This window comes from Acromyrmex echinatior, chromosome 6 (genome assembly GCF_024713525.1).
Source record: "Acromyrmex echinatior isolate Ae372 chromosome 6, ASM2471352v2, whole genome shotgun sequence".
NCBI classification, from domain to species: domain Eukaryota; kingdom Metazoa; phylum Arthropoda; class Insecta; order Hymenoptera; family Formicidae; genus Acromyrmex; species Acromyrmex echinatior.
In genome coordinates this window covers 5,471,612-5,491,147 of record NC_141857.1, presented here as the reverse complement: position 1 = coordinate 5,491,147, position 19,536 = coordinate 5,471,612, and the positions used below count along the sequence as shown (strand labels likewise).

Below are 19,536 nucleotides of genomic sequence, written 5' to 3'. Positions count from 1 at the left end.
CCATCAGAAATATTCGTGGACATGGCTAGTTGATGTCCTTTCACGTTCATATTTTGTGCGTATAGAGGCGCTAATGGACGAGGACCATCTAAAAGTGCGGACAGCGGGCATGTCTACTCTCGTGACTCCTCTCTCTCTGTGCTCGCGACGACTTCGTTATTATAGCCGTCTGCTTGGCTGATGGTTTGACGTATGGGACAAACAGCAGGATGCCAACGTGCGAGCTCGCATCGATGAGCCCTCGCGATCTATTTTCATCCGTCGCGATTTTGACAGAACCGAAGCGTCGGACGCGGTGCCGTCGGCCACGTTGATCAGGAGCTGCTTCGCGAGGTCTCGACGGCGTGTGACATTTACATACATACATATATTTCGCGACGTCGAGAAACGCGGTGTGCTACCAGCTGGGTCACGGCCAGAGATAAATTGTTATTCGGGTTTCTATCAGTCAGTATCGATCGACGGAAATTCCATATCCACGATTGCAAGAAATATCTTGTCTGACCTGATCATTTTGAATGGTGTATGTATATATACGTATATTATATATATATATATATATATATATATATATATATATATTCTCTATTATTTTATGATTTGTCTTATAGTACCTTTGGGGGATTCATCAATAATTAATTTTTTTCCACAGTTATCGCGCTATAATAATTATCTGATGAATAATATGCTGTTTTCAAACAGTATATGAAAGCTTAATGAGAGATTTTGGATCAAAGAGAGCTGATAAATTAATTATTAAAGTTATGCATCAAACCATACGAATTGTTTGCGTGAATTAGATTAAGATCGTGATTTTCGTACGTGACTGAACTCTTGGAATAAGATAAAAATTATATCCTAACAATGTCGGGTGGAGAGAGAAAGAAAAGAGGATGTGATCGAGGGCATGGATGGGAGGAGGCTGGTGCTGAATTCTATCAAGAAAGTTATCCAGCAGCCATGGAGGCGGATCTGCAACAGGCGCTGCAAAGAGATCCCTCGCATATAGCAACTTTACTTCCTAGCAAGAAATCTCGTGTTGGTAGGTTTATAGTTCATTCTTATTTCTATAAGTAGTATCTTAAAATGTTAATATGACTCTATGATTGATTGATGACATCATAAGACTATATTTAAAACTGTCTAAAATATAAGAACCAAATAAATACCTCCCTTACATCTGTGTTTGATACAGCCACAGCAAAACGAATTCGTAATGACACGAAGACCACATTGAGGAGGCGTACAAGCACTAGATCTCGCGGTACCACGACTTCAAGGCGTATGTCGACCAATATACACGACGCGGCTGTGTCAATGTTGCCAGATTTATCAGAAAACTTATCCAACGAGGAGCGCACTTGGGAGGAGATTATGCAGATCAAGGCCATGCCCGTTTGCATGTCTCAGAAAATACAATTGAAGAACCAGTTACAAGTACTTTGAAAAATGTACATTTTAATGATAAATTGATGTGACTTGAAGCAATAATTGTTCATATTTTTCAGAGTGCTACGAAGTTAAGACTTCAGGGTTTCGAGCAGCTAAAATGGCAGCGCAGGAAAGCTTGGCAGCAATTCCGCATCAGAATGAAAGAAGCTTATTCCAAGATGGAGCTGTGGAATGACAGTCTCAAGAAGATAGGTGGAAATTTCGGGATGGGCATAGTAGCATATTTTTTATTTATCAAGTGGCTCATGTATCTGAATCTGCTTTTATTCGCCATTATATACTTGCTGATAGTACTGCCAGTGATAGTGTTGGAGGTACCGGAGAACGAAACGTGCTCGTCCAATAACGTCGCTAGCGTAGTCTGTTGCTCCGAGTTGTATAGAAATAAGACCGATGAAAATAGCAGTGTATCTAAGGTCCTCTCTCTTCTATTCTACGGTTCATATACGCAAAAGATTTATGAGAGTGTAGGTACCAATTTCTATTACAACTCACCACTGTCGTACATCTGCACTATCCTTACTGTTTTCATTATTAGTCTGGTAGCGATCGTACGATCGGCCGCCAAAAGTTTCAGGGAGAGAATCGTGGAAGGTGAAGGCCAGTTTTATCGGTACTGCAATTTGGTATTCGGCGGCTGGGATTACTGTATTAACAATGAAAGATCTGCTTCCATAAAACACAAGGCATTGTACAATGAGATGAAAGCGCTTCTGGAGTCGGAAAGGCTGGAGGAGGAGCGACGAAATCGTACACCGGAAGAGGAAACGAAACTGTTCTTCACGCGTCTGTTTGTTAATTTAATAATTCTCACAGTATTGGGCGGCTGCGGCTTGTTCGTTTATTACATAATCGACTTCTCATTCACTCAGATGTCGGCGCATTTGGCAAAGGATCACGAAATATTGAATCTGTTCTTCGAATTTCTTCCATATATATGTATTGTCATACTTAACGTAGCGGTGCCATTTCTCTTTCGCTATTTGGTCGCTCTGGAGCATTATAATCCATCGTACGTCGTTGAAGTGACGCTGTATAGAACTATGTTCTTTAGATTCGCTTCCCTCGCAGTTCTATTAACGTCTTTGCATGCGCTTGTCGCGGGCAAAATTCCAGACAACGAATGCTCCAATAAAAAAACCGAACAGCCACTGTGCTGGGAAACGTTCGTGGGACAGCAATTCATCAAGCTTTACAGCACCGACATTTTCATTCAATTTTTCATGACGTTCTTCATCAATTTTCCACGGTCGCTGATTGCACGTCATACTGAGAACAAGGTTTTGCGCTTCGTAGGCGAGCAGGAATTTGACTTGCCCAAGCACGTACTGGATATCTTCTATTCACAGACAGTCTGCTGGCTCGGCTGCTTCTTTGCTCCGTTACTACCCATGGTCGCCGTCATCGGAACATTCTTGTTGTTTTACATCAAGAAATTTACTTGTCTAGTGAACAGTACACCATCGAATAAAATTTACCGTGCCAGTAGATCGAATTGCCTGTTCATGTTCAATCTGTTGATCTCCTTTATCCTGGCGATGATACCAGTTGGCTACTCCATCGCGAAGATCATGCCATCGAAATCGTGCGGGCCGTTCCGAGGATTGGAGACCGTCTGGTCATTCTTGAGCATGACGTTTTCGCAGTTCCCTAACTGGCTGCAGTCAACTCTATCCTTTTTAGGTACGGCTGCCTTCGGCATACCGGCGTTTGTCATTCTCTCTTTGCTTCTCTATTACTATTATGTGATGTGGTTGGCAAACAAACACATGGTGACAGTATTGAAAAACCAATTAGTACTGGAAGGTCATGATAAACAATTCTTATTGAACAGGCTCAGCGCTTTCATTAAGCAACAACAGGATCAGAACAAGTTTCACCAGGAGCAGGTTAATGAGTTGGGCACGTTTCAACATGTATAAATAGGAACTTGATTTCTTTATTTTTATAAATGTACAAATTTAGTGAAAACATTTTTAGTGTAACCGATCACGCTAACCGATTGGTTCGAATGCATTGTTTTATTTGAGATTTTTATAGGTTTTACTTTTTATAGATTTTCCTTATGAAACGTAAGACTGTCGACTTTGTCTTCATTATATTATTCACGAGTGGCACTTATATAACAGTTTTTTGATATTCTACCGAATTGGGATAAAAGTTATACAGACAACAATGAGCGCGGACAATACCAAAAAGATTAACATGTAATTTACTTATATACTGCCTATTGCAGTGTCTTGCATTTTATATAAACTGATGTTTTTCAAGATTTATATTACAGTCGCAATCACTGCCACAAATGTTAGTTTCCGTTTAGTCTCTTTAGATCAATTTCGAGAACTTTCAAACGGGACATATCTCATATTTTAGGAAATTCAATCTTATTTGTATGAAAATGCACATCTGAAATCAGGGTACAAAAAAAAAAGAGAGAAAATGCTATTCTACAAGTATTGTGCAATAGTAAGAAAAATCGTGAATTATTTAAATATTTATTAATTCTGTATAATTTCACGATATCTATGAATCGTAAACAAGTATAGAACCTCACGCACATAAGATTAAAGAAAATCTACTTTAAAACATAATCTTCTTCAGAAATAATATATTGCAGTTATATAATATATTATAGCTAATGTGATATATATCATATATATATGTCTAGCTTAAAGACATTAATATCCGTTTTCACTAACATAGATTAACCTTAATCTTGGTTCAACTTACTCTTCATCTTTTCCTAATTTTTAGAACTAGAAAAAGATAAAGAGTAAGTCGAACCAAGATTAAAGTTAATCTACATTGATGGAAATAAACAAAAACAGGCAGATCGAATTTGCCTACATCTGCCATTTGGGCGGGAACCTTCCTAGTTCGCCTAAGGCTTCGTTTTCCTGGCCTCACAGATTTAAAAATCGAAGATAGGCAGGTACTCACCCGTCTGATTTATATATATATATATATATATATGTAAGAAGTAATTATATAAAGTGTATGTTTAACTAAATATATAAAAAACGATAACAAGACTAACGTCCCTCTATAGGACAACATACTTCCTCAACTTTACGAATAAATTAGAGAGCTTTTGCATGAATGAAACAAAGTGACATGCAACGTACCTATTTTTTAGTGTAGTTCCTTAGAAATCTGTAATGTTACTGTAAATAGGTCCTCTAGAACCTATGAAAAGTTATTTTACTAGTGATGTCTATAGTAAAGCGTCGGGAAAAGTCAGAAATATTTTATTATATTTATTATTTCGTTATCGAGGCTTTAATAATTTAGGATATAGGAAACGAACGAATGTGTAAAAATTTTTATAATTCTATATGTATACATCTAGGATTTTTTTTAATTGTAAGTCTCGTACCTCAGTATAAATAACGCCAAAGATAATTCAAATTGAGACTGTAATAAATTATTTATTTCATATATCTATTAACGTAAGATTGTAAACGAATGTAGGATACTTTCATTCATTATCACTAACTCTACATAACACAAAAATAAAAATGTTTTCCATTTTAACGTATGTTTAAATATCGATTATATCGTGCACACAATACACGCTATCGCAAATCGATCTGATTCTTTGGCCTAAATAATTCAATGCACATATTGCGTACTGAAAAATGTATTTTGTAAATCTCACATTTGTATAACTAAGATAGCATGTATGGATGCTCAGATACATCCTAAACTTATTATAGATGTCATAAGCTATTTTGACGACACTATATAAATGCATTTAATATAAAATTAAATATAAAGCTATATAAAAAAAATATATATATATATATATAATCTTCCATAAAACAGATTTACACATTCAAGAAAAATCAGCAGAATGCATTTATATAATTGTATTATTACATTAAACGAAATAATGAAGTCCACAAATATTTAAATAGGAAATTCTTCAAATGTCACTGCTAATTAGGCTATAACAATACTACCATTATATCTGTCACTATCTCTTTACACATCTTAATCATAGAACATATGCAGGTCATTATTTATGGCATAACCACTTGAGTATGATGCCATAAAAATAAATCTGTTATACAAAACATGCTTTTATTATTTTTTTTTCCTATCAAAGTATAAAATGTAACATTCGACAAGAACATATATTTATTTTATATCTTATTAAAATAATCTGCTTCTGATATCATCTATGTTTCTGGTGAATGTAACTAAAAATTATTAGAAAAATTTATTAGAACAATATATTTATTATAACAATATAAAAACTAACACGTTATAACTTACAAATGTAAAAAAACTAACCACTTTAGCTATGTCGACCCAATCTAATGCTGCCACAAAAGCATCATTCTTAGATGGTATTTTATCATAATTCCAATACATTAACTGTGAAAAAGTCCCTGTGCAATACAAATTCCTGTCCTTATTTTCTGTTTCTGTCTTTTTATTTTCCATAAACATCATGCCTCTGAATCCAGCAGGTACAGTTATTTTTTTCCCTTGAAGTGGATAGCCACGAAAAGAACAATCATAATCTTTAAATAATCAAAAGATAAATTAATATCATAAATTAACTTTAAATTCTCTTTAACTTTTTTATTCGTTTGTTACTTCAATTATTATATTCATTTAACGTGTCATGTAAATTATGAAAATTAAACACAGAATAATAAATAAAAAAAATGTAATAAAATTTTACGTTTAATTTTACAGATTTATTTGCTTTTAACATTGTCTATACTTTTAATATTGTTTGTACAAATATGCGATACTGAGGAAATTCTTTTCAACTTTCATTCACTCACATTCTTCATCTAGCTTACGAATGTAAGGCTTGAAAAAGGACGAAACATTCGCAGCTTCGTCTCCATGAATTTTACATGGCATAAAATGTAACTCGGACTCGTCTCGATTAACTAAATCTTTCTTATTAATGTGTAATCGTGTGACCATGTTAATTTAATACTATGCGAAGTAATAATTGTTTAACTCCGAAAAGTTTTGATGAACCTTTATTCTGTATGTATACATACAAACTAACCAATAATATTATGCTTATTATCATACCTGTTCTTTTTAGCAGAACTTTTTGCACAGTTCATCTTTCTTCCTTTTCTCTCCACATTGGAGAGAAAAAGAGAAAAGGTAAACCGTGCAAGAATTTTAGGTTAAAGAACAGACTCCATAACTTAGCGCCATCGTGAAAGAATCATTTCTTCAAACGGTATTTCTAAAATTACCAGATTTTGAAGGTAAGATTTCAAAAATTACTAGGACAAGTGTAACTATGTTTTCAAATATGAGGATGCAAAATTACTTTTCATTCAATTTATGTAATTCGAAATAAAGATTTATTTTAAGAAATAAAAAAATATTAAAAGGGATATTATTATGTATAATTCATGTACAGAAATATTTTTCATATATTGGGAATTTTGTATATTATGCTTGCAAGTACATACATAATATTATTCATTTCATACATTTTGATACATATGATGTGCGATTCAATACAAAATTCAAATGATTTAATTTACAGTCTTTATACTTCATGTTATAAATTAATTTCAATCCGCTACTTTTGATAAATGAACAACTATAGTATGTATTTACATAGTTACTATACTTTCGATTTGCGTAGAAAACAGTAATTATATTTACATAAATCGAATAATGAAATTAAAAACTGTCAATACAAAAGTAGCGTTCTATATACGAAAGAGATAAATAATAATTCTATCTTAATACAATATTATAATTTCGTTAGCTAGCTGAAATTTAAAAATAACATGATTCAACAACATTATTATAAATATTTGGAACTCAAACATTATTTTAAGATCAAATTTATGTGCGTGAGTATATTATAAGCGTAAGTGATGAGCTAATTAAAATAATTACTATAATTATTTTAATATCATAACTTTATCTTTTCATGAGAAATCTGCTATCGTTAAAAATGTACGCAAAGTGACATCTTCAGTATTGGTCTCTGCCCCTACTGTAGCCGCCACGTTGATAACTATTCGAGTTATTGGCACCTTGATTCCATCCACCTTGAACTCTACCTCTTCCTCCTCCGCTTTCTCTCCTGTCCTGATAGTAGTTCCCACCTCGATTGTCACCTCCATACGAGTCTCTCTGGCCGGAATATTGTGGCTGTTGATAATTCTGATTCTGACCGTAACTTTGACCATAATTTTGATTGTAGTTCATGCCAGAATCTCCACGATAAGATCCACCTCCACCGCCTCTCTGATATCCTCCTGCATCTCTATGATCCGGATAACATTCTCTATGTCCATGTCCGGAATATTGAGATTGCTGCTGATAATTCAAGTTCTGGCCAAAGTTACTACTAGCATCTTTATGATCTCGATAGCCGCCACCACCACCACCTCCTCCACCTCCACCTCTGCCACCTCTACTACCTCCGCGTCCTCTATCTCCACCGCCGCCGCCGCGTCCACCTCCACCTCCACCTCCTCCTCTTCCGCCCCTGAAAAAAAGAAATATGTATATACATGCACATATACTATCATTTCATTATCTCTTGATTATAATCCCAATCCTTTTACTCTCTAATTTGTTTGGAGCGAAATCTGACTATAAGGAGTGAAAAATTGAGCCAATCTTGAAAAAATTTTCAATTTTTAAGAATGAGAGATTTTACTCTTCAGAGTGAGATATACTCTAAAAATCTTAGAGAATATATTATTTTATTAACTTACTGGAATGATGGCGGTCCTTGAACTCTATCCTTCTGCCATGGTGGCATCTCTGGTGGAGGTGGCTCTTGTTCGTATGGTCTACCACCTCTGTCCGGAACTGCTCCAATAATAACGCTGTTGATTTTACTTCGTGTATTCTTGCGAACACTCGCGTTACTTGTTTTCTCAATTATTGCTAGATCGTCTCTAGCTGCTAGTAAATCGGCTAATGTTACTTTTGGTTCATTTTTCAGAGTCTTTCTTTTCTCGTCGTATCTATTGTTTACTTCAGTCTCCTGTGACTTTATTCTATCAGACCACTATAAGCGAAATTGTATAATTTTTAATGAAGTGATCATCGAATATATTGATCTGTATATATATAAACAAATATTTTTAAAGCATTTGTTCTTACCAAAAATGATTGAACTGTAACGTCAAGACGTTTGAGCAACATCTCACGTCGAACTATATATTCTTTGTGCATTTCTTCTTGTAGCTGACCTAGTTTCTCCCACTGTTTAGCAGAAAGCTCGACATCTATAAGTGGTTTATCTAAATGATTAGGTGGTACAGTCTTTAGAACTTCTGATAATTTAGTTTCTAGCCGTGAAAACAATAAGTCAGGCGAAATATTGTCTGGTGGCTTTTGAAACTTCAGTATAACCAGCATATTTTTCAAAGTTCTCGCAGTGTCACTTTCATCCTGTACAAAACATAAAGTATATCATTAAATCAGTATATTTTATTAAAATCTTTTGCAATGTCAGTATAAAAAAACACAATTAAAATACTACATTTAAAATTACTTACAATGGTGACTTCTATTTGCTTCTCTTCTTTAGGACATTTCACCTCCAATAATTTACAAGCCATAAGCTCTGTTGTTAAAAATTCTATAAGAATAGCTCTTTCAGATTCATTAGCTAGTCTTTGATTCATATGTCCAGTCATCAGTTTCTCATTTATACATCCTATTTCTTTAAGAAAGAAGCTTAACTCTAAGAGGAAGGAACTAGCATCGTCCGAGCTTGTTGTAGCATGAACAGTTTCATCTATATCTATAAATGTCGCCAGTTGCTCGGTAAACCAGCTTACGAGACTAGTATAATCCGGCGATTTTGCGCCAAGTTTTAAGGCATTCAACAGCTTATTAGCATCAAGCATCGATCCAGTGTATCTATAAAATCATTGAAAATTTATTCTTTCGGTAAAAAATATAAAAGGTGCGACTACATTATAATAATAAAAACTTTAACCAAAATATCTAAGTTTTCAATTCTTTTCAACTCCGAATAAATCCTTCATAAAGTAATCCAATTACTCACCCAACATCTTGGAGCATCTGTAACAGCTTGTCCTCCATTTCAACCGTCTTTTGGGAAGGATTATTCGAATATTACGGAGTAAGATATGCAATAAGCATATACCGTGTACGTATTATCTGGAAATTAATGCAGATACAAGCTACGCTTGAAACGTTTCACTGCCTTGAACTCCCCCAGTTCCTCGACGTCGATGTATTCAATGCACAGAACCGGGTACCGGTTATGGCACTGACATAGATCAAATTGCACAATAAGAAGAAATCAAAGAAAGCTCGGAGACCAATACAACCTGTTTTCAACGTTATGTTTCCTTAGGCTTCGATCATAGAGTGGAGCTATAAGTAAAGCTAGTGCACAGACAAGTGTCAAAGAATATTTCGTCGATTTTGAAGAATTTAGATTTCCGCAGTGCGAAATCCGAATTGCAATTCTTAAAAATTAAAGAAATTCTTGAAAAATTTTCAATAATGTCTCAACTATAATCTTCTTATATTTTGTCGATTTTCGAGATCCTTGATTTTCTCGGTTTCGAAATCTTAGAGAATCAACTTATTCGTTTTCCGTAAGAACAGTAAATTGATTGGCTATGCCACGTATATTTTTTTTATCTCACGACAAGTTTCCTCGTTTTACGTGCGAAAACCGTAAAGATCGCGTCGGCCACCATTTCAGGCAATTCGCGAGATGGCGCGGCGTTAGCGCGTCAATTGGAGTTGTTTCTGGTTGTTCCATACTCCGTAGGCGTCATCATGGTGCGTAGGTCACAGCGTTTCTGAGGGTGAAGCCGAGGAGTTTGTTTTGAATTGACAACGACGCGGATACATCAGCTCCTCGGTGGTGTTATGGTAATTCGCTCGGTCACTGGGCTCGTCGAATTTGTCCTTCAATGCCACGGCGATGATGCGGCACGACAGCGGTGAGCATTGTCGTACAACCGTCTAGAGTCGAACTCTGGGGTACACGGTAGTGTGCGTGCGTGTATGTGTGCGTGCGTATTGTGCGCGATGTGGTGCTCGGAGAAGTACCATCGCCTTGCGCGACGACTCGAGCAGAAATGGAACGTCGTGTTCCTGCTGGTCGCATGTTGGCTCACGCTGAACGTATCGTCGACCTTCGCCGAGCCAAACGACAATACAGATCGCTGCCCAGTCGAATGCTCCTGCCTTGGCAATTTGGTCGCCTGCAACGAGCTGCAGCTGATCCAGGCGCCCAGCGGACTGCCCCCGTGGACTGAGATCCTGTGAGTAAACGCTGTGACCTGTCGGTGGCAGGATGGCGTTGATAGGATAACGACTTTGGCTTTGTATATGACAATCGGCATCTAGGTTTTTCTTGCGATGTCAGTCAGGTTTCACAGGGGATGAATCTGTATGTGGAGTATCTTTCATTCATCATTTTCAGGATAAAGATGTGATAATGCTTTGTTATACACGTTGAAAGAATTAGAGGACGGTCTTACTGATTATAAGGCCTGGCTTGTGTTATATGAGTTAACACAGATAAGATAGAAGAATTATAACAAAAATAAAATAATCACTGATATAGATACTTTACGGCTATCAGTGATTTTTATAATTTATTTTTGTGCTTTTAAGATAGTTGAAGGATGGGGAAATAATACTTAATGATAAATATTATAATATAAATTGACAATTTAATGTTTAAAGAAATCTATTTCTTGTCTTACCTGTAATTTGTTAAATCACAATATACATATTATATATTAATTAAAAATTAATTTAATTATTGAATTATTGAAACAATATTAAAAGAGAAACTAAAGTATGAATGTAATTTTTATTTTAAAATAATTTTTCAAACATTTTTATTTTAATAATTTCTAATAAAGTTATAATTTTATAATAAAATATGATAATTTATTAAAAATGTCGATTAACAATCTATGTGTTTATGTCTCAAATAAAAGTTCACAAGCAATGACTATTATGCAGCAATTTATTATTTATTGGATGATAACTGTTATTATACTATTTTGTTTGGAAGTCAAATCGAGGGGGAGTAATATTGGTTGTTATGGCTGCATGTGGGTTGCTGTCCCTTTACTAAATGGTTAGATTGATGAAATTGGCTCTATAGAAATACATGGCCAGGTTTCTATAGCCATATAGGGTGCTATGTGTGATGATTGACTGTTAAGTCCTTTAATGCTCAGAATCAAGGATAGCAAGATCTAAGTAGGGGAGAAGAATTCATGTCTAAGAATTTATGTCTATGCTATTTAAGGTATTAAGATATATAATTATGTAACTACAACATTTCTGCTTTCTGAAAGGTGTATCTAAATAAGAAGAAAAGTCTTAAGCAGAATATATTCTTTGTACAGAAATAATTGTAAAATAATTCTTATATATTTATATTTATGTTGTACATAATTTATCAGTATCATTATATAATGTTGAAATAGCTTAAGTTTATAAGATTATACATTAATGTTCGTAAATATTATTATATAATATCTTATAAGAAATCTAAAAGCAGAGACCTATTATTTTATATTATATTTTAAGATAATGTACAGGATATTCATTAAGATTGAAACGAAATTTATACGGTGTTAATGAATAGATTAAAAAAGTTCATATGAATTTAAATCTAAAAATGCTTCATTAAAGAATCATTAATTTGCAAAGATTTATAAGCAGAATTATTTTTATAATTTGTTAGGCAAAATTAAAATACAAAAAAATTTAAGCAGTAAAATGTCAGAAGTAAGCAAATCGACATCTTGATTTTGCTGTTGCTTACGTTATTATCTTACATTTCTTATGACTGGTCGATTCGCTTACTCAGCTTACTGCTTATGTTTTACTACTTTATATTTTTTGTGTGTTATAGTCTGACTCAGAAATAAATGACTTTCAGTTATGGATTATATATCTTGATTTGTACAAACGAATTTTATAAATTATTACAATAGTTGCAAGAGTTCGAAATTTTTTCCTTTTAAAAGAATGAATTCAATATCGAACTCAATATCATATACTCAAAATTAGTCTTTTATTATCAGTTTTTTATAAAGGTATTGTTTAAAGATACAGTTGAAAGTCAAGATACACAAACAATAACTGAGCGTCATTTTTTCTGAGTCAACAGTTCTGTCTATGGGTTATCAGAATCTTGTTGAATTTTTGAACGTTTACACTTTTCAATAAAGAATTTTTGGACATAAACTTATATGAACTTCTTTCACCTATTGGACTGTGCACTCCATGTTAACACTTATTATATAAATTTTTTTATACATCTTTGTACTCTAAGTATATACATATGTATGTGTATATGTGTATATATATATATATATATGTGTATATATATATATATATATATATATTTATTTATTTATTTATATTATGTTTTCTTATTTTTTAGAGAATTAAAGGGTAATAATATTCCTAATTTGGAATTTGATTCATTGCTTCATTTAACGGAACTCAAAAAATTGTAAGCATTATAACATCCGTTTTTTAACATTTAATATTTAAAGACAAAAATGTTTATATACATATTTGTCTATAATTTCAGAGATGTAAGTGCTAACTTCCTCGGAGATAATTTTACTATTGCCTTGTCAGACGCAACACAATTGCGGGAACTCAGAGTGAATAAAAATCGCTTAACACAAGTGCCAGATCTTGTATTTGTTAAGAATATTACTCATCTTACATTGTAAGTACTCGGCATGTATAAATCGGAAAGGTTTTTTAAATATAATTTCAGCAGTTATTTTTAAAATTCATCATTCAATCATTAATAAAATTTATGCAGTAGATCAATAATTATTAATATTGTAATTTTTTTATAGAGCCCACAACTTAATTACTAGTATAAATGGGACGGCGTTGTTTAATCTACAACATCTTCAATATCTGGATCTCAGTGGGAATAAAATAAGTGTCCTTCAAAGGGGTTCTTTTCTCGCTCCTAATCGACTTACGCATTTGTATGTATTTTAATCTTACAAATTTATTACATTATATGTTAATTCCATTGTCTAATATTTTTCAATTTGAAGGAATTTAAATGCAAATCACATAAGAGTTATCGAAAATGGAAGTTTAGATAATCTTATTTCACTGGAGGAACTTCGCTTGAACAAAAACAATTTGACACAGCTGAAAGATATTTTCACGAATCTGGGAAAATTGCGAATATTGTAAGAATTTATTAGGTGTTGGAATTAATTCGTAGCGTTTTTTAATGAAAGAATGTTATTTATTTCACATGAGCATTAAAAAATACATTAATGAAAGTACTTCCCATCACTTGTAAAACGCTACGAATTAATTCCAACACCTAATATATATTTTTTTAATATCTTTATAATATTTATACATATGAAATATTATATATAGTAAGAAAGCAGTGTCTTCAATTTATTATCTATAATGTCTATGATAATATTACAGGGAAGTAAATAGAAATAATCTACAACAAATACATGGATTAAGCCTGAAAAGTTTATTGAGTCTAAAGGAATTATATCTAAAAAGAAACAAACTTAATAAGTTAGATGATGGAGCTTTCTGGCCGCTTAAAAATTTAGAATTACTACACCTCGACTTTAATATATTGACTACTATAGAGAAGGGAGGCTTGTTCGGATTAGAGAATTTGAAAAAATTGACTTTATCACACAATCAGATCTCAATGATTGAACCTCAAGCATGGGAAATGAGCCAAAAGATAGTAGAGCTGTTAGTAATGTTTTCATAATTGCATGAAATAAATTATTTTTTGTTGCAAATACTACAATTAAATGATGTGATACGAATGATTATAAATTTTTACCCTTATCTTTCATTGACTTTTGGATACTCATCTATTTCCAGAGACTTGTCACATAATGAATTGACTTCTATAGAACGAGGTTCGTTCGAATCTCTCATGAAGCTTGAGAGACTTAAGCTGGATCATAATCAAATCGCATATGTATCGGATGGAGCATTCAATTATACGACAAATCTTCGTATCTTGTATGTTATTAATATTTATATGTTTTAATGTTTGCTATGTATTACTGTTAATATAAACGCTACTTTGTTTTAAAGGGAACTCAATTCGAATCAGATGTCGTACATAGTAGAAGATATCAATGGCGCATTTTCTGCACTCGGTCAATTGATAAAACTACGCTTATCGCACAATGGAATAAAATCCATAAATCAAAATGCTTTTACTGGTCTGAATCATGTTGACGAGCTTGATTTACTCGGAAACAATATTACGTCGATTCAAGAAAACGCGTTCCTTTCAATGTCTAGTCTGAGCAAACTTAAAATGAATACCAGTAAGTTTAAATCTTACATACCAAATATATAAGAGCATAATTGTGATTTATTTTTGCTACTTTTATAATATATATATATATAAATTATCTTTATTTACCTAGGCGCCTTGCTTTGCGATTGTACACTTCAATGGCTAAGTATGTGGTTGCGAGAACATCCATACAGTGAAGCTCAGCTGCACTGTGATTATCCACATTGGTTACAGGGCATGTCGTTAACTCAATTACATTATGCAAATTTTACTTGTGGTCAGTATCATTATAAATAATTTTATACATTTGAATAAAATTGTGAATAATTTATATTTTGCATATTATTTGTGTATAATTTTACATCTTTAATTAAATTTTTTTGTTATGTTTATTTATAGATAAATATCCAAAACCGCGGATTATTGAAGAACCTGCGAGTCAAATGAGTATCAAAGGAGACGATGTGAAACTGATTTGTCGTGCAACTAGTACCGCTGATAAACCGCTGCATTTCACTTGGAAACATGACAATGTGGAGTTAAGTGACGTGAATTTACAGACCCAGCTCAGTTCCTCTGAGAGCGGAGTAACCGAGGCAACGTCCATTTTATTTCTTACTAACATTACCCATGCTAAAGCGGGAAAATATCAATGCATGGTGTCGAATACGTATGGAACTACATATTCTGCCAAAGCTAAACTAAGCGTGTTGGGTAAATTAAATATATTGTATACTGTTTTTAACTATGCTACTGAAGCTATATATATATATAGCTATATACATATTATACATTTTATTAATTAACGGCTCATTTTTTTAGAATATATGTAATAGAATATATATAAAAATTTTAATCTTTACACATTTTTCTTCGTAGTTTTCCCATCGTTCTCCAAAATTCCGCGTGATATACGAGTAATTGCTGGAAGCACCGCTCGTCTAGAGTGCTCTGCCGAGGGACAACCATCCCCGCAAATAGCCTGGCAGAAGGACGGTGGGAATGATTTTCCAGCTGCGAGGGAAAGACGAATGCATATGATGCCGACAGACGACGTACTATTCATAATAAACGTGAAAATGGCCGATAGTGGAGTTTATTCGTGCACTGCGCAAAATCTGGCTGGTGTTATTGTTGCAAACGCTACTCTTACAATATTAAGTAATGATACTATTTTAAAAAGTAATGCTATTTTTTTTTAACTAGTCGAAAGCATTTTTCGAAAATATATAAATTATTCTTTTATATAATACTTATAAGAATTTTTTTTTTTTTTTTTAGAAACACCATCCTTCGTAAAACCGATGGAGAATAAAGAAGTAATGATAGGTAGCTCGATCGTGCTCGAATGCATGGCCAGCGGTTCGCCACGTCCGAAGTTATTGTGGCGCAAGAACGGTAGTCCGCTGCAAACAACGGAACGTCATTTCTTCACTGCGGAAAATCAACTTTTGATCATCGTTAGTACAATCGCCAGTGACGAGGGTACCTACGAGTGCGAAATGAGTAATTCACTGGGTAGCGTCGTCGGCGAATCGCACCTCACAGTCAAGCCAGGTAATTTTAATTATTAATATTACGATTGAAGGATTTTAACACTACATTTCTCCTTGTCTAAACATTTTATGATTTTTTAAAAATTAATAGATAATTAAAGAATTCTTGAAAATGTCAAATAATAAAATAATAAGAGCAAGTAGAAACAAAACATTGTAGTTGATGCACACTTAATAAATACAATAAGCTATCTTATTATTAAAAAGAATTACACATGCACACACAAGAAAAAATCTCACGTAAGTTCCAATAATGAGAAAAGATTATTTATTTGATATATAGCTCCGGTTTCCACGCTGAACGAATCCGAGATACTAGGCATAATAATAATAACCGTGGTTATTTGCGCGGTCATTACTTCTGTGGTCTGGGTGCTCGTGATTTACAAAACCAGACGGCAATTGAATTCCACGCAAGACGTCGTCACGCAACCAACGACGACTGTTATACTAACCAGCGTACCAGAGGTACAAACGCAGTTATACCTGGACACGAGTTCACAGCACAGTAAAGACAGTGGGACCGGAGACAGCACTAATCCCAGCAACGATCAACTACAATTATGCTTGCCCGGTAAATAATTTTTAAAGATTGTAAATAATTATTAAAGACTGTAAAAACATTAATATTTCCATCATAAAACCGCAGTTTGTTACAATGTGGTTTTATGTTTAACATTAATGTATTTTATTGATTATCGCAAATAACGTTATGTTCTTATTTCTATCAGAAGAGGTCGTGATAAGCTCTGCCAATAACGATGAAGAAATGGGAACTATAAACGATCCTCTCTTGCGTTACACGAATCACGAGCGACATGCGAGTGAAAACGTCGATAGCGCGATCTGAAACGAAGATGCGAGTTGAGCAAGCAGAGTTAACGCTTATAGCGTTTCTGCAGTGAGTATTTGTGAACACGGCTTTTTAAAGGATATAAATATTCTGCAAGTCGTGTACATTAACGAGCCATAGTATTATGAGGAGCAAGGACTTATCAGTCCCATTGTCAAAAAAGTGACCTATAGTGGACGTTGATCCGCCCAACAGTCCAATGCACAACAGAGTATTCATTACTATTGGACATAAGGATCAGCGAGTCACGGCATAAGTACAACATAAGAAACGATAGCGAAACACTTACATCGTCATTGTATTTATTATTGACGCGACTCTCGTTCGACGTAGAAACATCGAGCGATATAAATGTAAATAGTTAGATTAAGGCCCCATAAAATTAGTATTATAGCGCGCATCGCTCATTTGGCATCTCTTGGAAATGCAATGCTTGTACGAATCTAGGTCTATCTTGCGGATAATTTTTCGGACATACAGTATTCAAGCGAGAACGAAACTCAAGATTCCATTTTTTTTTTACTATAATAATGTATAAATATTATCTATTTTAAAATTTGAAATGTCAAGTTAATGTTCTGCTGTTAAAGTTCCGCTTAATTGTGGCGCTTGTTAAACATACCAGAAAATTGCTTAACAAATTATGGCGTTAACATTTAAACGCATTCCTTGTAGCATGTATTCTGTAAACATTTACTCGATTGCACAAGTGTTGCACTTTTCCTGAATATAGCCATTGCGACGCGCGCGAGGACATTGCTATATAAACTATAAAAGCCACTATATTAGATCAGCCTTTTGTGATAGATATTTATTCTAGAGTTATTGCGTAGGCGGCTATTTATGAATGAGAAGAAAATATGAGAACAGAAATATTTCATTCTGGAAAAACGCAAACGTTGTTAACGTGGGTGGATGTATATTTATGCACCAAAGCGTTGAATTTAGATACTTTGTTTTCTCTTTTATTTCGCAGTCGTGCGCGACATCAAACCGCTGTATTCTGAATTAATTTAATTCGTTTACTGATCAAAATGTTGCTCATTACTAATAGATACATTGTGTTCCAGATATGTAGGATCTTTAGCTTTCGTAGGCATTTTCGTTAGTATTATATCGATTAAGTTGAAACGCATACGACATGAGACTTTACGGATAATCTTCCACGTACTATTACGTATAGTTTATAGTTGTTTTCAGGGTTTGAGTAGTGTTTGTGTTGGGGATCTCGAGGTTCTTCATTATTACATATTAATAATTATGAAAGATATAAAAATTTATTTTTGTTTTCCTCTGTGATTTTTGTATTTGCATATTGAAATCTGTATGATTGCGAGATATTTAGACCGAAGTTTCTATTACGTAACAATGTAAAAACATTTTTTTGTTGATTGCAGTATCTCATTTTATTTCATACTCAGTCTAAAATATTTGAATATATTGATATTATGTCGTTATGGGATAAAATTGTGTACTTTTAATAATATTAATAGCTTTTTCATCGTGTACTTGTGACAGTTTTTGCTTATGAATATTTCGATTCATTCGATATGTACATTTTATATGTATAAGTAAAAGAACTTTTGAAGATGCTCTTTAGAAGAAAGAAACAGTAGGAGAAAGAGAGCGAGGATATTGTTTAATAAAAAGATTCAAACGCGATAACGCGCAAGTGATTATTATGAAAGTAAAAATTTCAACGAATGCCTTTACTGCATCAAATGGATATTATTGAGAGAAAACTTTCGTAATGTATATAATCTATATATTTTTCTATCACTTATATTGCAAAAAGAGAATTTAAAGAATCATATGAAATTCGCACAAGACGAAGAGCCAGTACTACTTTTACTACTTAATTAACCGTAAACTCGCGTGATTCCTTCCATGAATTATTACTCCTTATTTACGCAAGTGTCTTATATGCGCAGAGTATAACGTGCTCATTACAAGTAAAATTCAAGTATTGTATAAATTAAAAATAGTCTGTAATATTCCAATTATTTGTGTAACTCGTAATGTATATGTTTAAATGATATGTGAGAGCAGTTTTCGAATAAGACGGGGAGGAAAAAGAAGATACATGTATGTTTCATTAATGTAGTCTGTGTAGAGTTGTTTTCTCCTTATGAGTATTAAATTATATAGTCAACAGAGAGAAAGAGAGAGAGAGATGCTCTATTGCGACATGATTTTTAGGCTTGCGCCCGTGTGATACACCAAATAAGGCATCTGTTTCTCATTCAGTATTTTCCTTGTTATATAGTATTGTGTACAAATACAAATAATCATCTACAATATATCTCGTACGTTATTTATCCACAATATTAAAGCTTTTTAACATCACTTACCTTATAACAAAT

The 19,536-nt window shown here is 33.5% G+C and overlaps 4 protein-coding genes across 7 annotated transcripts; 2 read left to right on the top strand and 2 right to left on the bottom strand.

Moving 5' to 3' along the window:
• The first annotated feature begins 90 nt into the window (after nt 1-90).
• LOC105154015 (transmembrane channel-like protein 7) lies at nt 91-3,892 on the top strand. Its single transcript, XM_011069235.2, has 4 exons — nt 91-523; nt 653-1,042; nt 1,196-1,437; nt 1,509-3,892. The coding sequence occupies exons 2-4, from the start codon at nt 865-867 to the stop codon at nt 3,372-3,374; spliced, it is 2,286 nt and encodes a 761-aa protein (XP_011067537.2). The 5' UTR covers nt 91-523; nt 653-864; the 3' UTR covers nt 3,375-3,892.
• Nucleotides 3,893-5,518: 1,626 nt separating this feature from the next.
• Nucleotides 5,519-6,507, bottom strand: LOC105154014 (ribonuclease H2 subunit C). The gene is made up of 3 exons (XM_011069233.2): nt 6,252-6,507; nt 5,749-5,981; nt 5,519-5,654 (listed from the first exon to the last, which is right to left on the bottom strand). The coding sequence occupies exons 1-3, from the start codon at nt 6,397-6,399 to the stop codon at nt 5,634-5,636; spliced, it is 402 nt and encodes a 133-aa protein (XP_011067535.2). The 5' UTR covers nt 6,400-6,507; the 3' UTR covers nt 5,519-5,633.
• Nucleotides 6,508-6,861: 354 nt separating this feature from the next.
• Nucleotides 6,862-10,181, bottom strand: LOC105154013 (protein FAM98A). Its single transcript, XM_011069232.2, has 5 exons — nt 9,485-10,181; nt 8,970-9,336; nt 8,572-8,862; nt 8,178-8,476; nt 6,862-7,945 (listed from the first exon to the last, which is right to left on the bottom strand). Exons 1-5 carry the CDS (start codon nt 9,520-9,522, stop codon nt 7,426-7,428), a joined length of 1,515 nt encoding a protein of 504 aa, XP_011067534.1. The 5' UTR covers nt 9,523-10,181; the 3' UTR covers nt 6,862-7,425.
• A 20-nt stretch (nt 10,182-10,201) lies between these two features.
• Nucleotides 10,202-19,473, top strand: LOC105154012 (leucine-rich repeats and immunoglobulin-like domains protein 3). 4 transcript variants are annotated; one of them, XM_011069231.2, is made up of 14 exons: nt 10,202-10,400; nt 12,875-12,946; nt 13,028-13,171; nt 13,308-13,445; nt 13,518-13,658; nt 13,912-14,199; nt 14,335-14,478; nt 14,554-14,792; nt 14,895-15,041; nt 15,164-15,478; nt 15,644-15,946; nt 16,046-16,321; nt 16,604-16,894; nt 17,052-19,473. In XM_011069231.2, exons 1-14 carry the CDS (start codon nt 10,327-10,329, stop codon nt 17,168-17,170), a joined length of 2,691 nt encoding a protein of 896 aa, XP_011067533.1. In that variant the 5' UTR covers nt 10,202-10,326; the 3' UTR covers nt 17,171-19,473. The 4 variants fall into 4 exon arrangements, with proteins under 4 accessions (XP_011067533.1, XP_011067532.1, XP_087263534.1 ...); XM_011069230.2 differs by having other exon boundaries at nt 10,212-10,724; nt 15,644-15,925; XM_087407408.1 differs by having other exon boundaries at nt 10,212-10,724; nt 17,055-19,473.
• The last annotated feature ends 63 nt before the right edge of the window (nt 19,474-19,536 follow it).

Coding starts and splice junctions, on each gene's coding strand:
- LOC105154015 (XM_011069235.2), top strand. CDS start 865: ATGTCGGGTGGAGAGAGAAAGAAAAGAGGATGTGATCGAGGGCATGGA. Junction 1,043..1,195: donor TAGCAAGAAATCTCGTGTTG/GTAGGTTTATAG, acceptor TGTTTGATACAG/CCACAGCAAAACGAATTCGT. Junction 1,438..1,508: donor AATTGAAGAACCAGTTACAA/GTACTTTGAAAA, acceptor CATATTTTTCAG/AGTGCTACGAAGTTAAGACT.
- LOC105154012 (XM_011069229.2), top strand. CDS start 10,465: ATGTGTGCGTGCGTATTGTGCGCGATGTGGTGCTCGGAGAAGTACCAT. Junction 13,659..13,911: donor CTGGGAAAATTGCGAATATT/GTAAGAATTTAT, acceptor ATAATATTACAG/GGAAGTAAATAGAAATAATC. Junction 14,793..14,894: donor CAAACTTAAAATGAATACCA/GTAAGTTTAAAT, acceptor TTATTTACCTAG/GCGCCTTGCTTTGCGATTGT.
- LOC105154013 (XM_011069232.2), bottom strand. CDS start 9,522: ATGGAGGACAAGCTGTTACAGATGCTCCAAGATGTTGG. Junction 9,337..9,484: donor CAGATGCTCCAAGATGTTGG/GTGAGTAATTGG, acceptor ATGATTTTATAG/ATACACTGGATCGATGCTTG. Junction 8,477..8,571: donor TTACAGTTCAATCATTTTTG/GTAAGAACAAAT, acceptor TTTCGCTTATAG/TGGTCTGATAGAATAAAGTC.
- LOC105154014 (XM_011069233.2), bottom strand. CDS start 6,399: ATGGTCACACGATTACACATTAATAAGAAAGATTTAGTTAATCGAGAC. Junction 5,982..6,251: donor TCGTAAGCTAGATGAAGAAT/GTGAGTGAATGA, acceptor GATTATTTAAAG/ATTATGATTGTTCTTTTCGT. Junction 5,655..5,748: donor GGGTCGACATAGCTAAAGTG/GTTAGTTTTTTT, acceptor AATAATTTTTAG/TTACATTCACCAGAAACATA.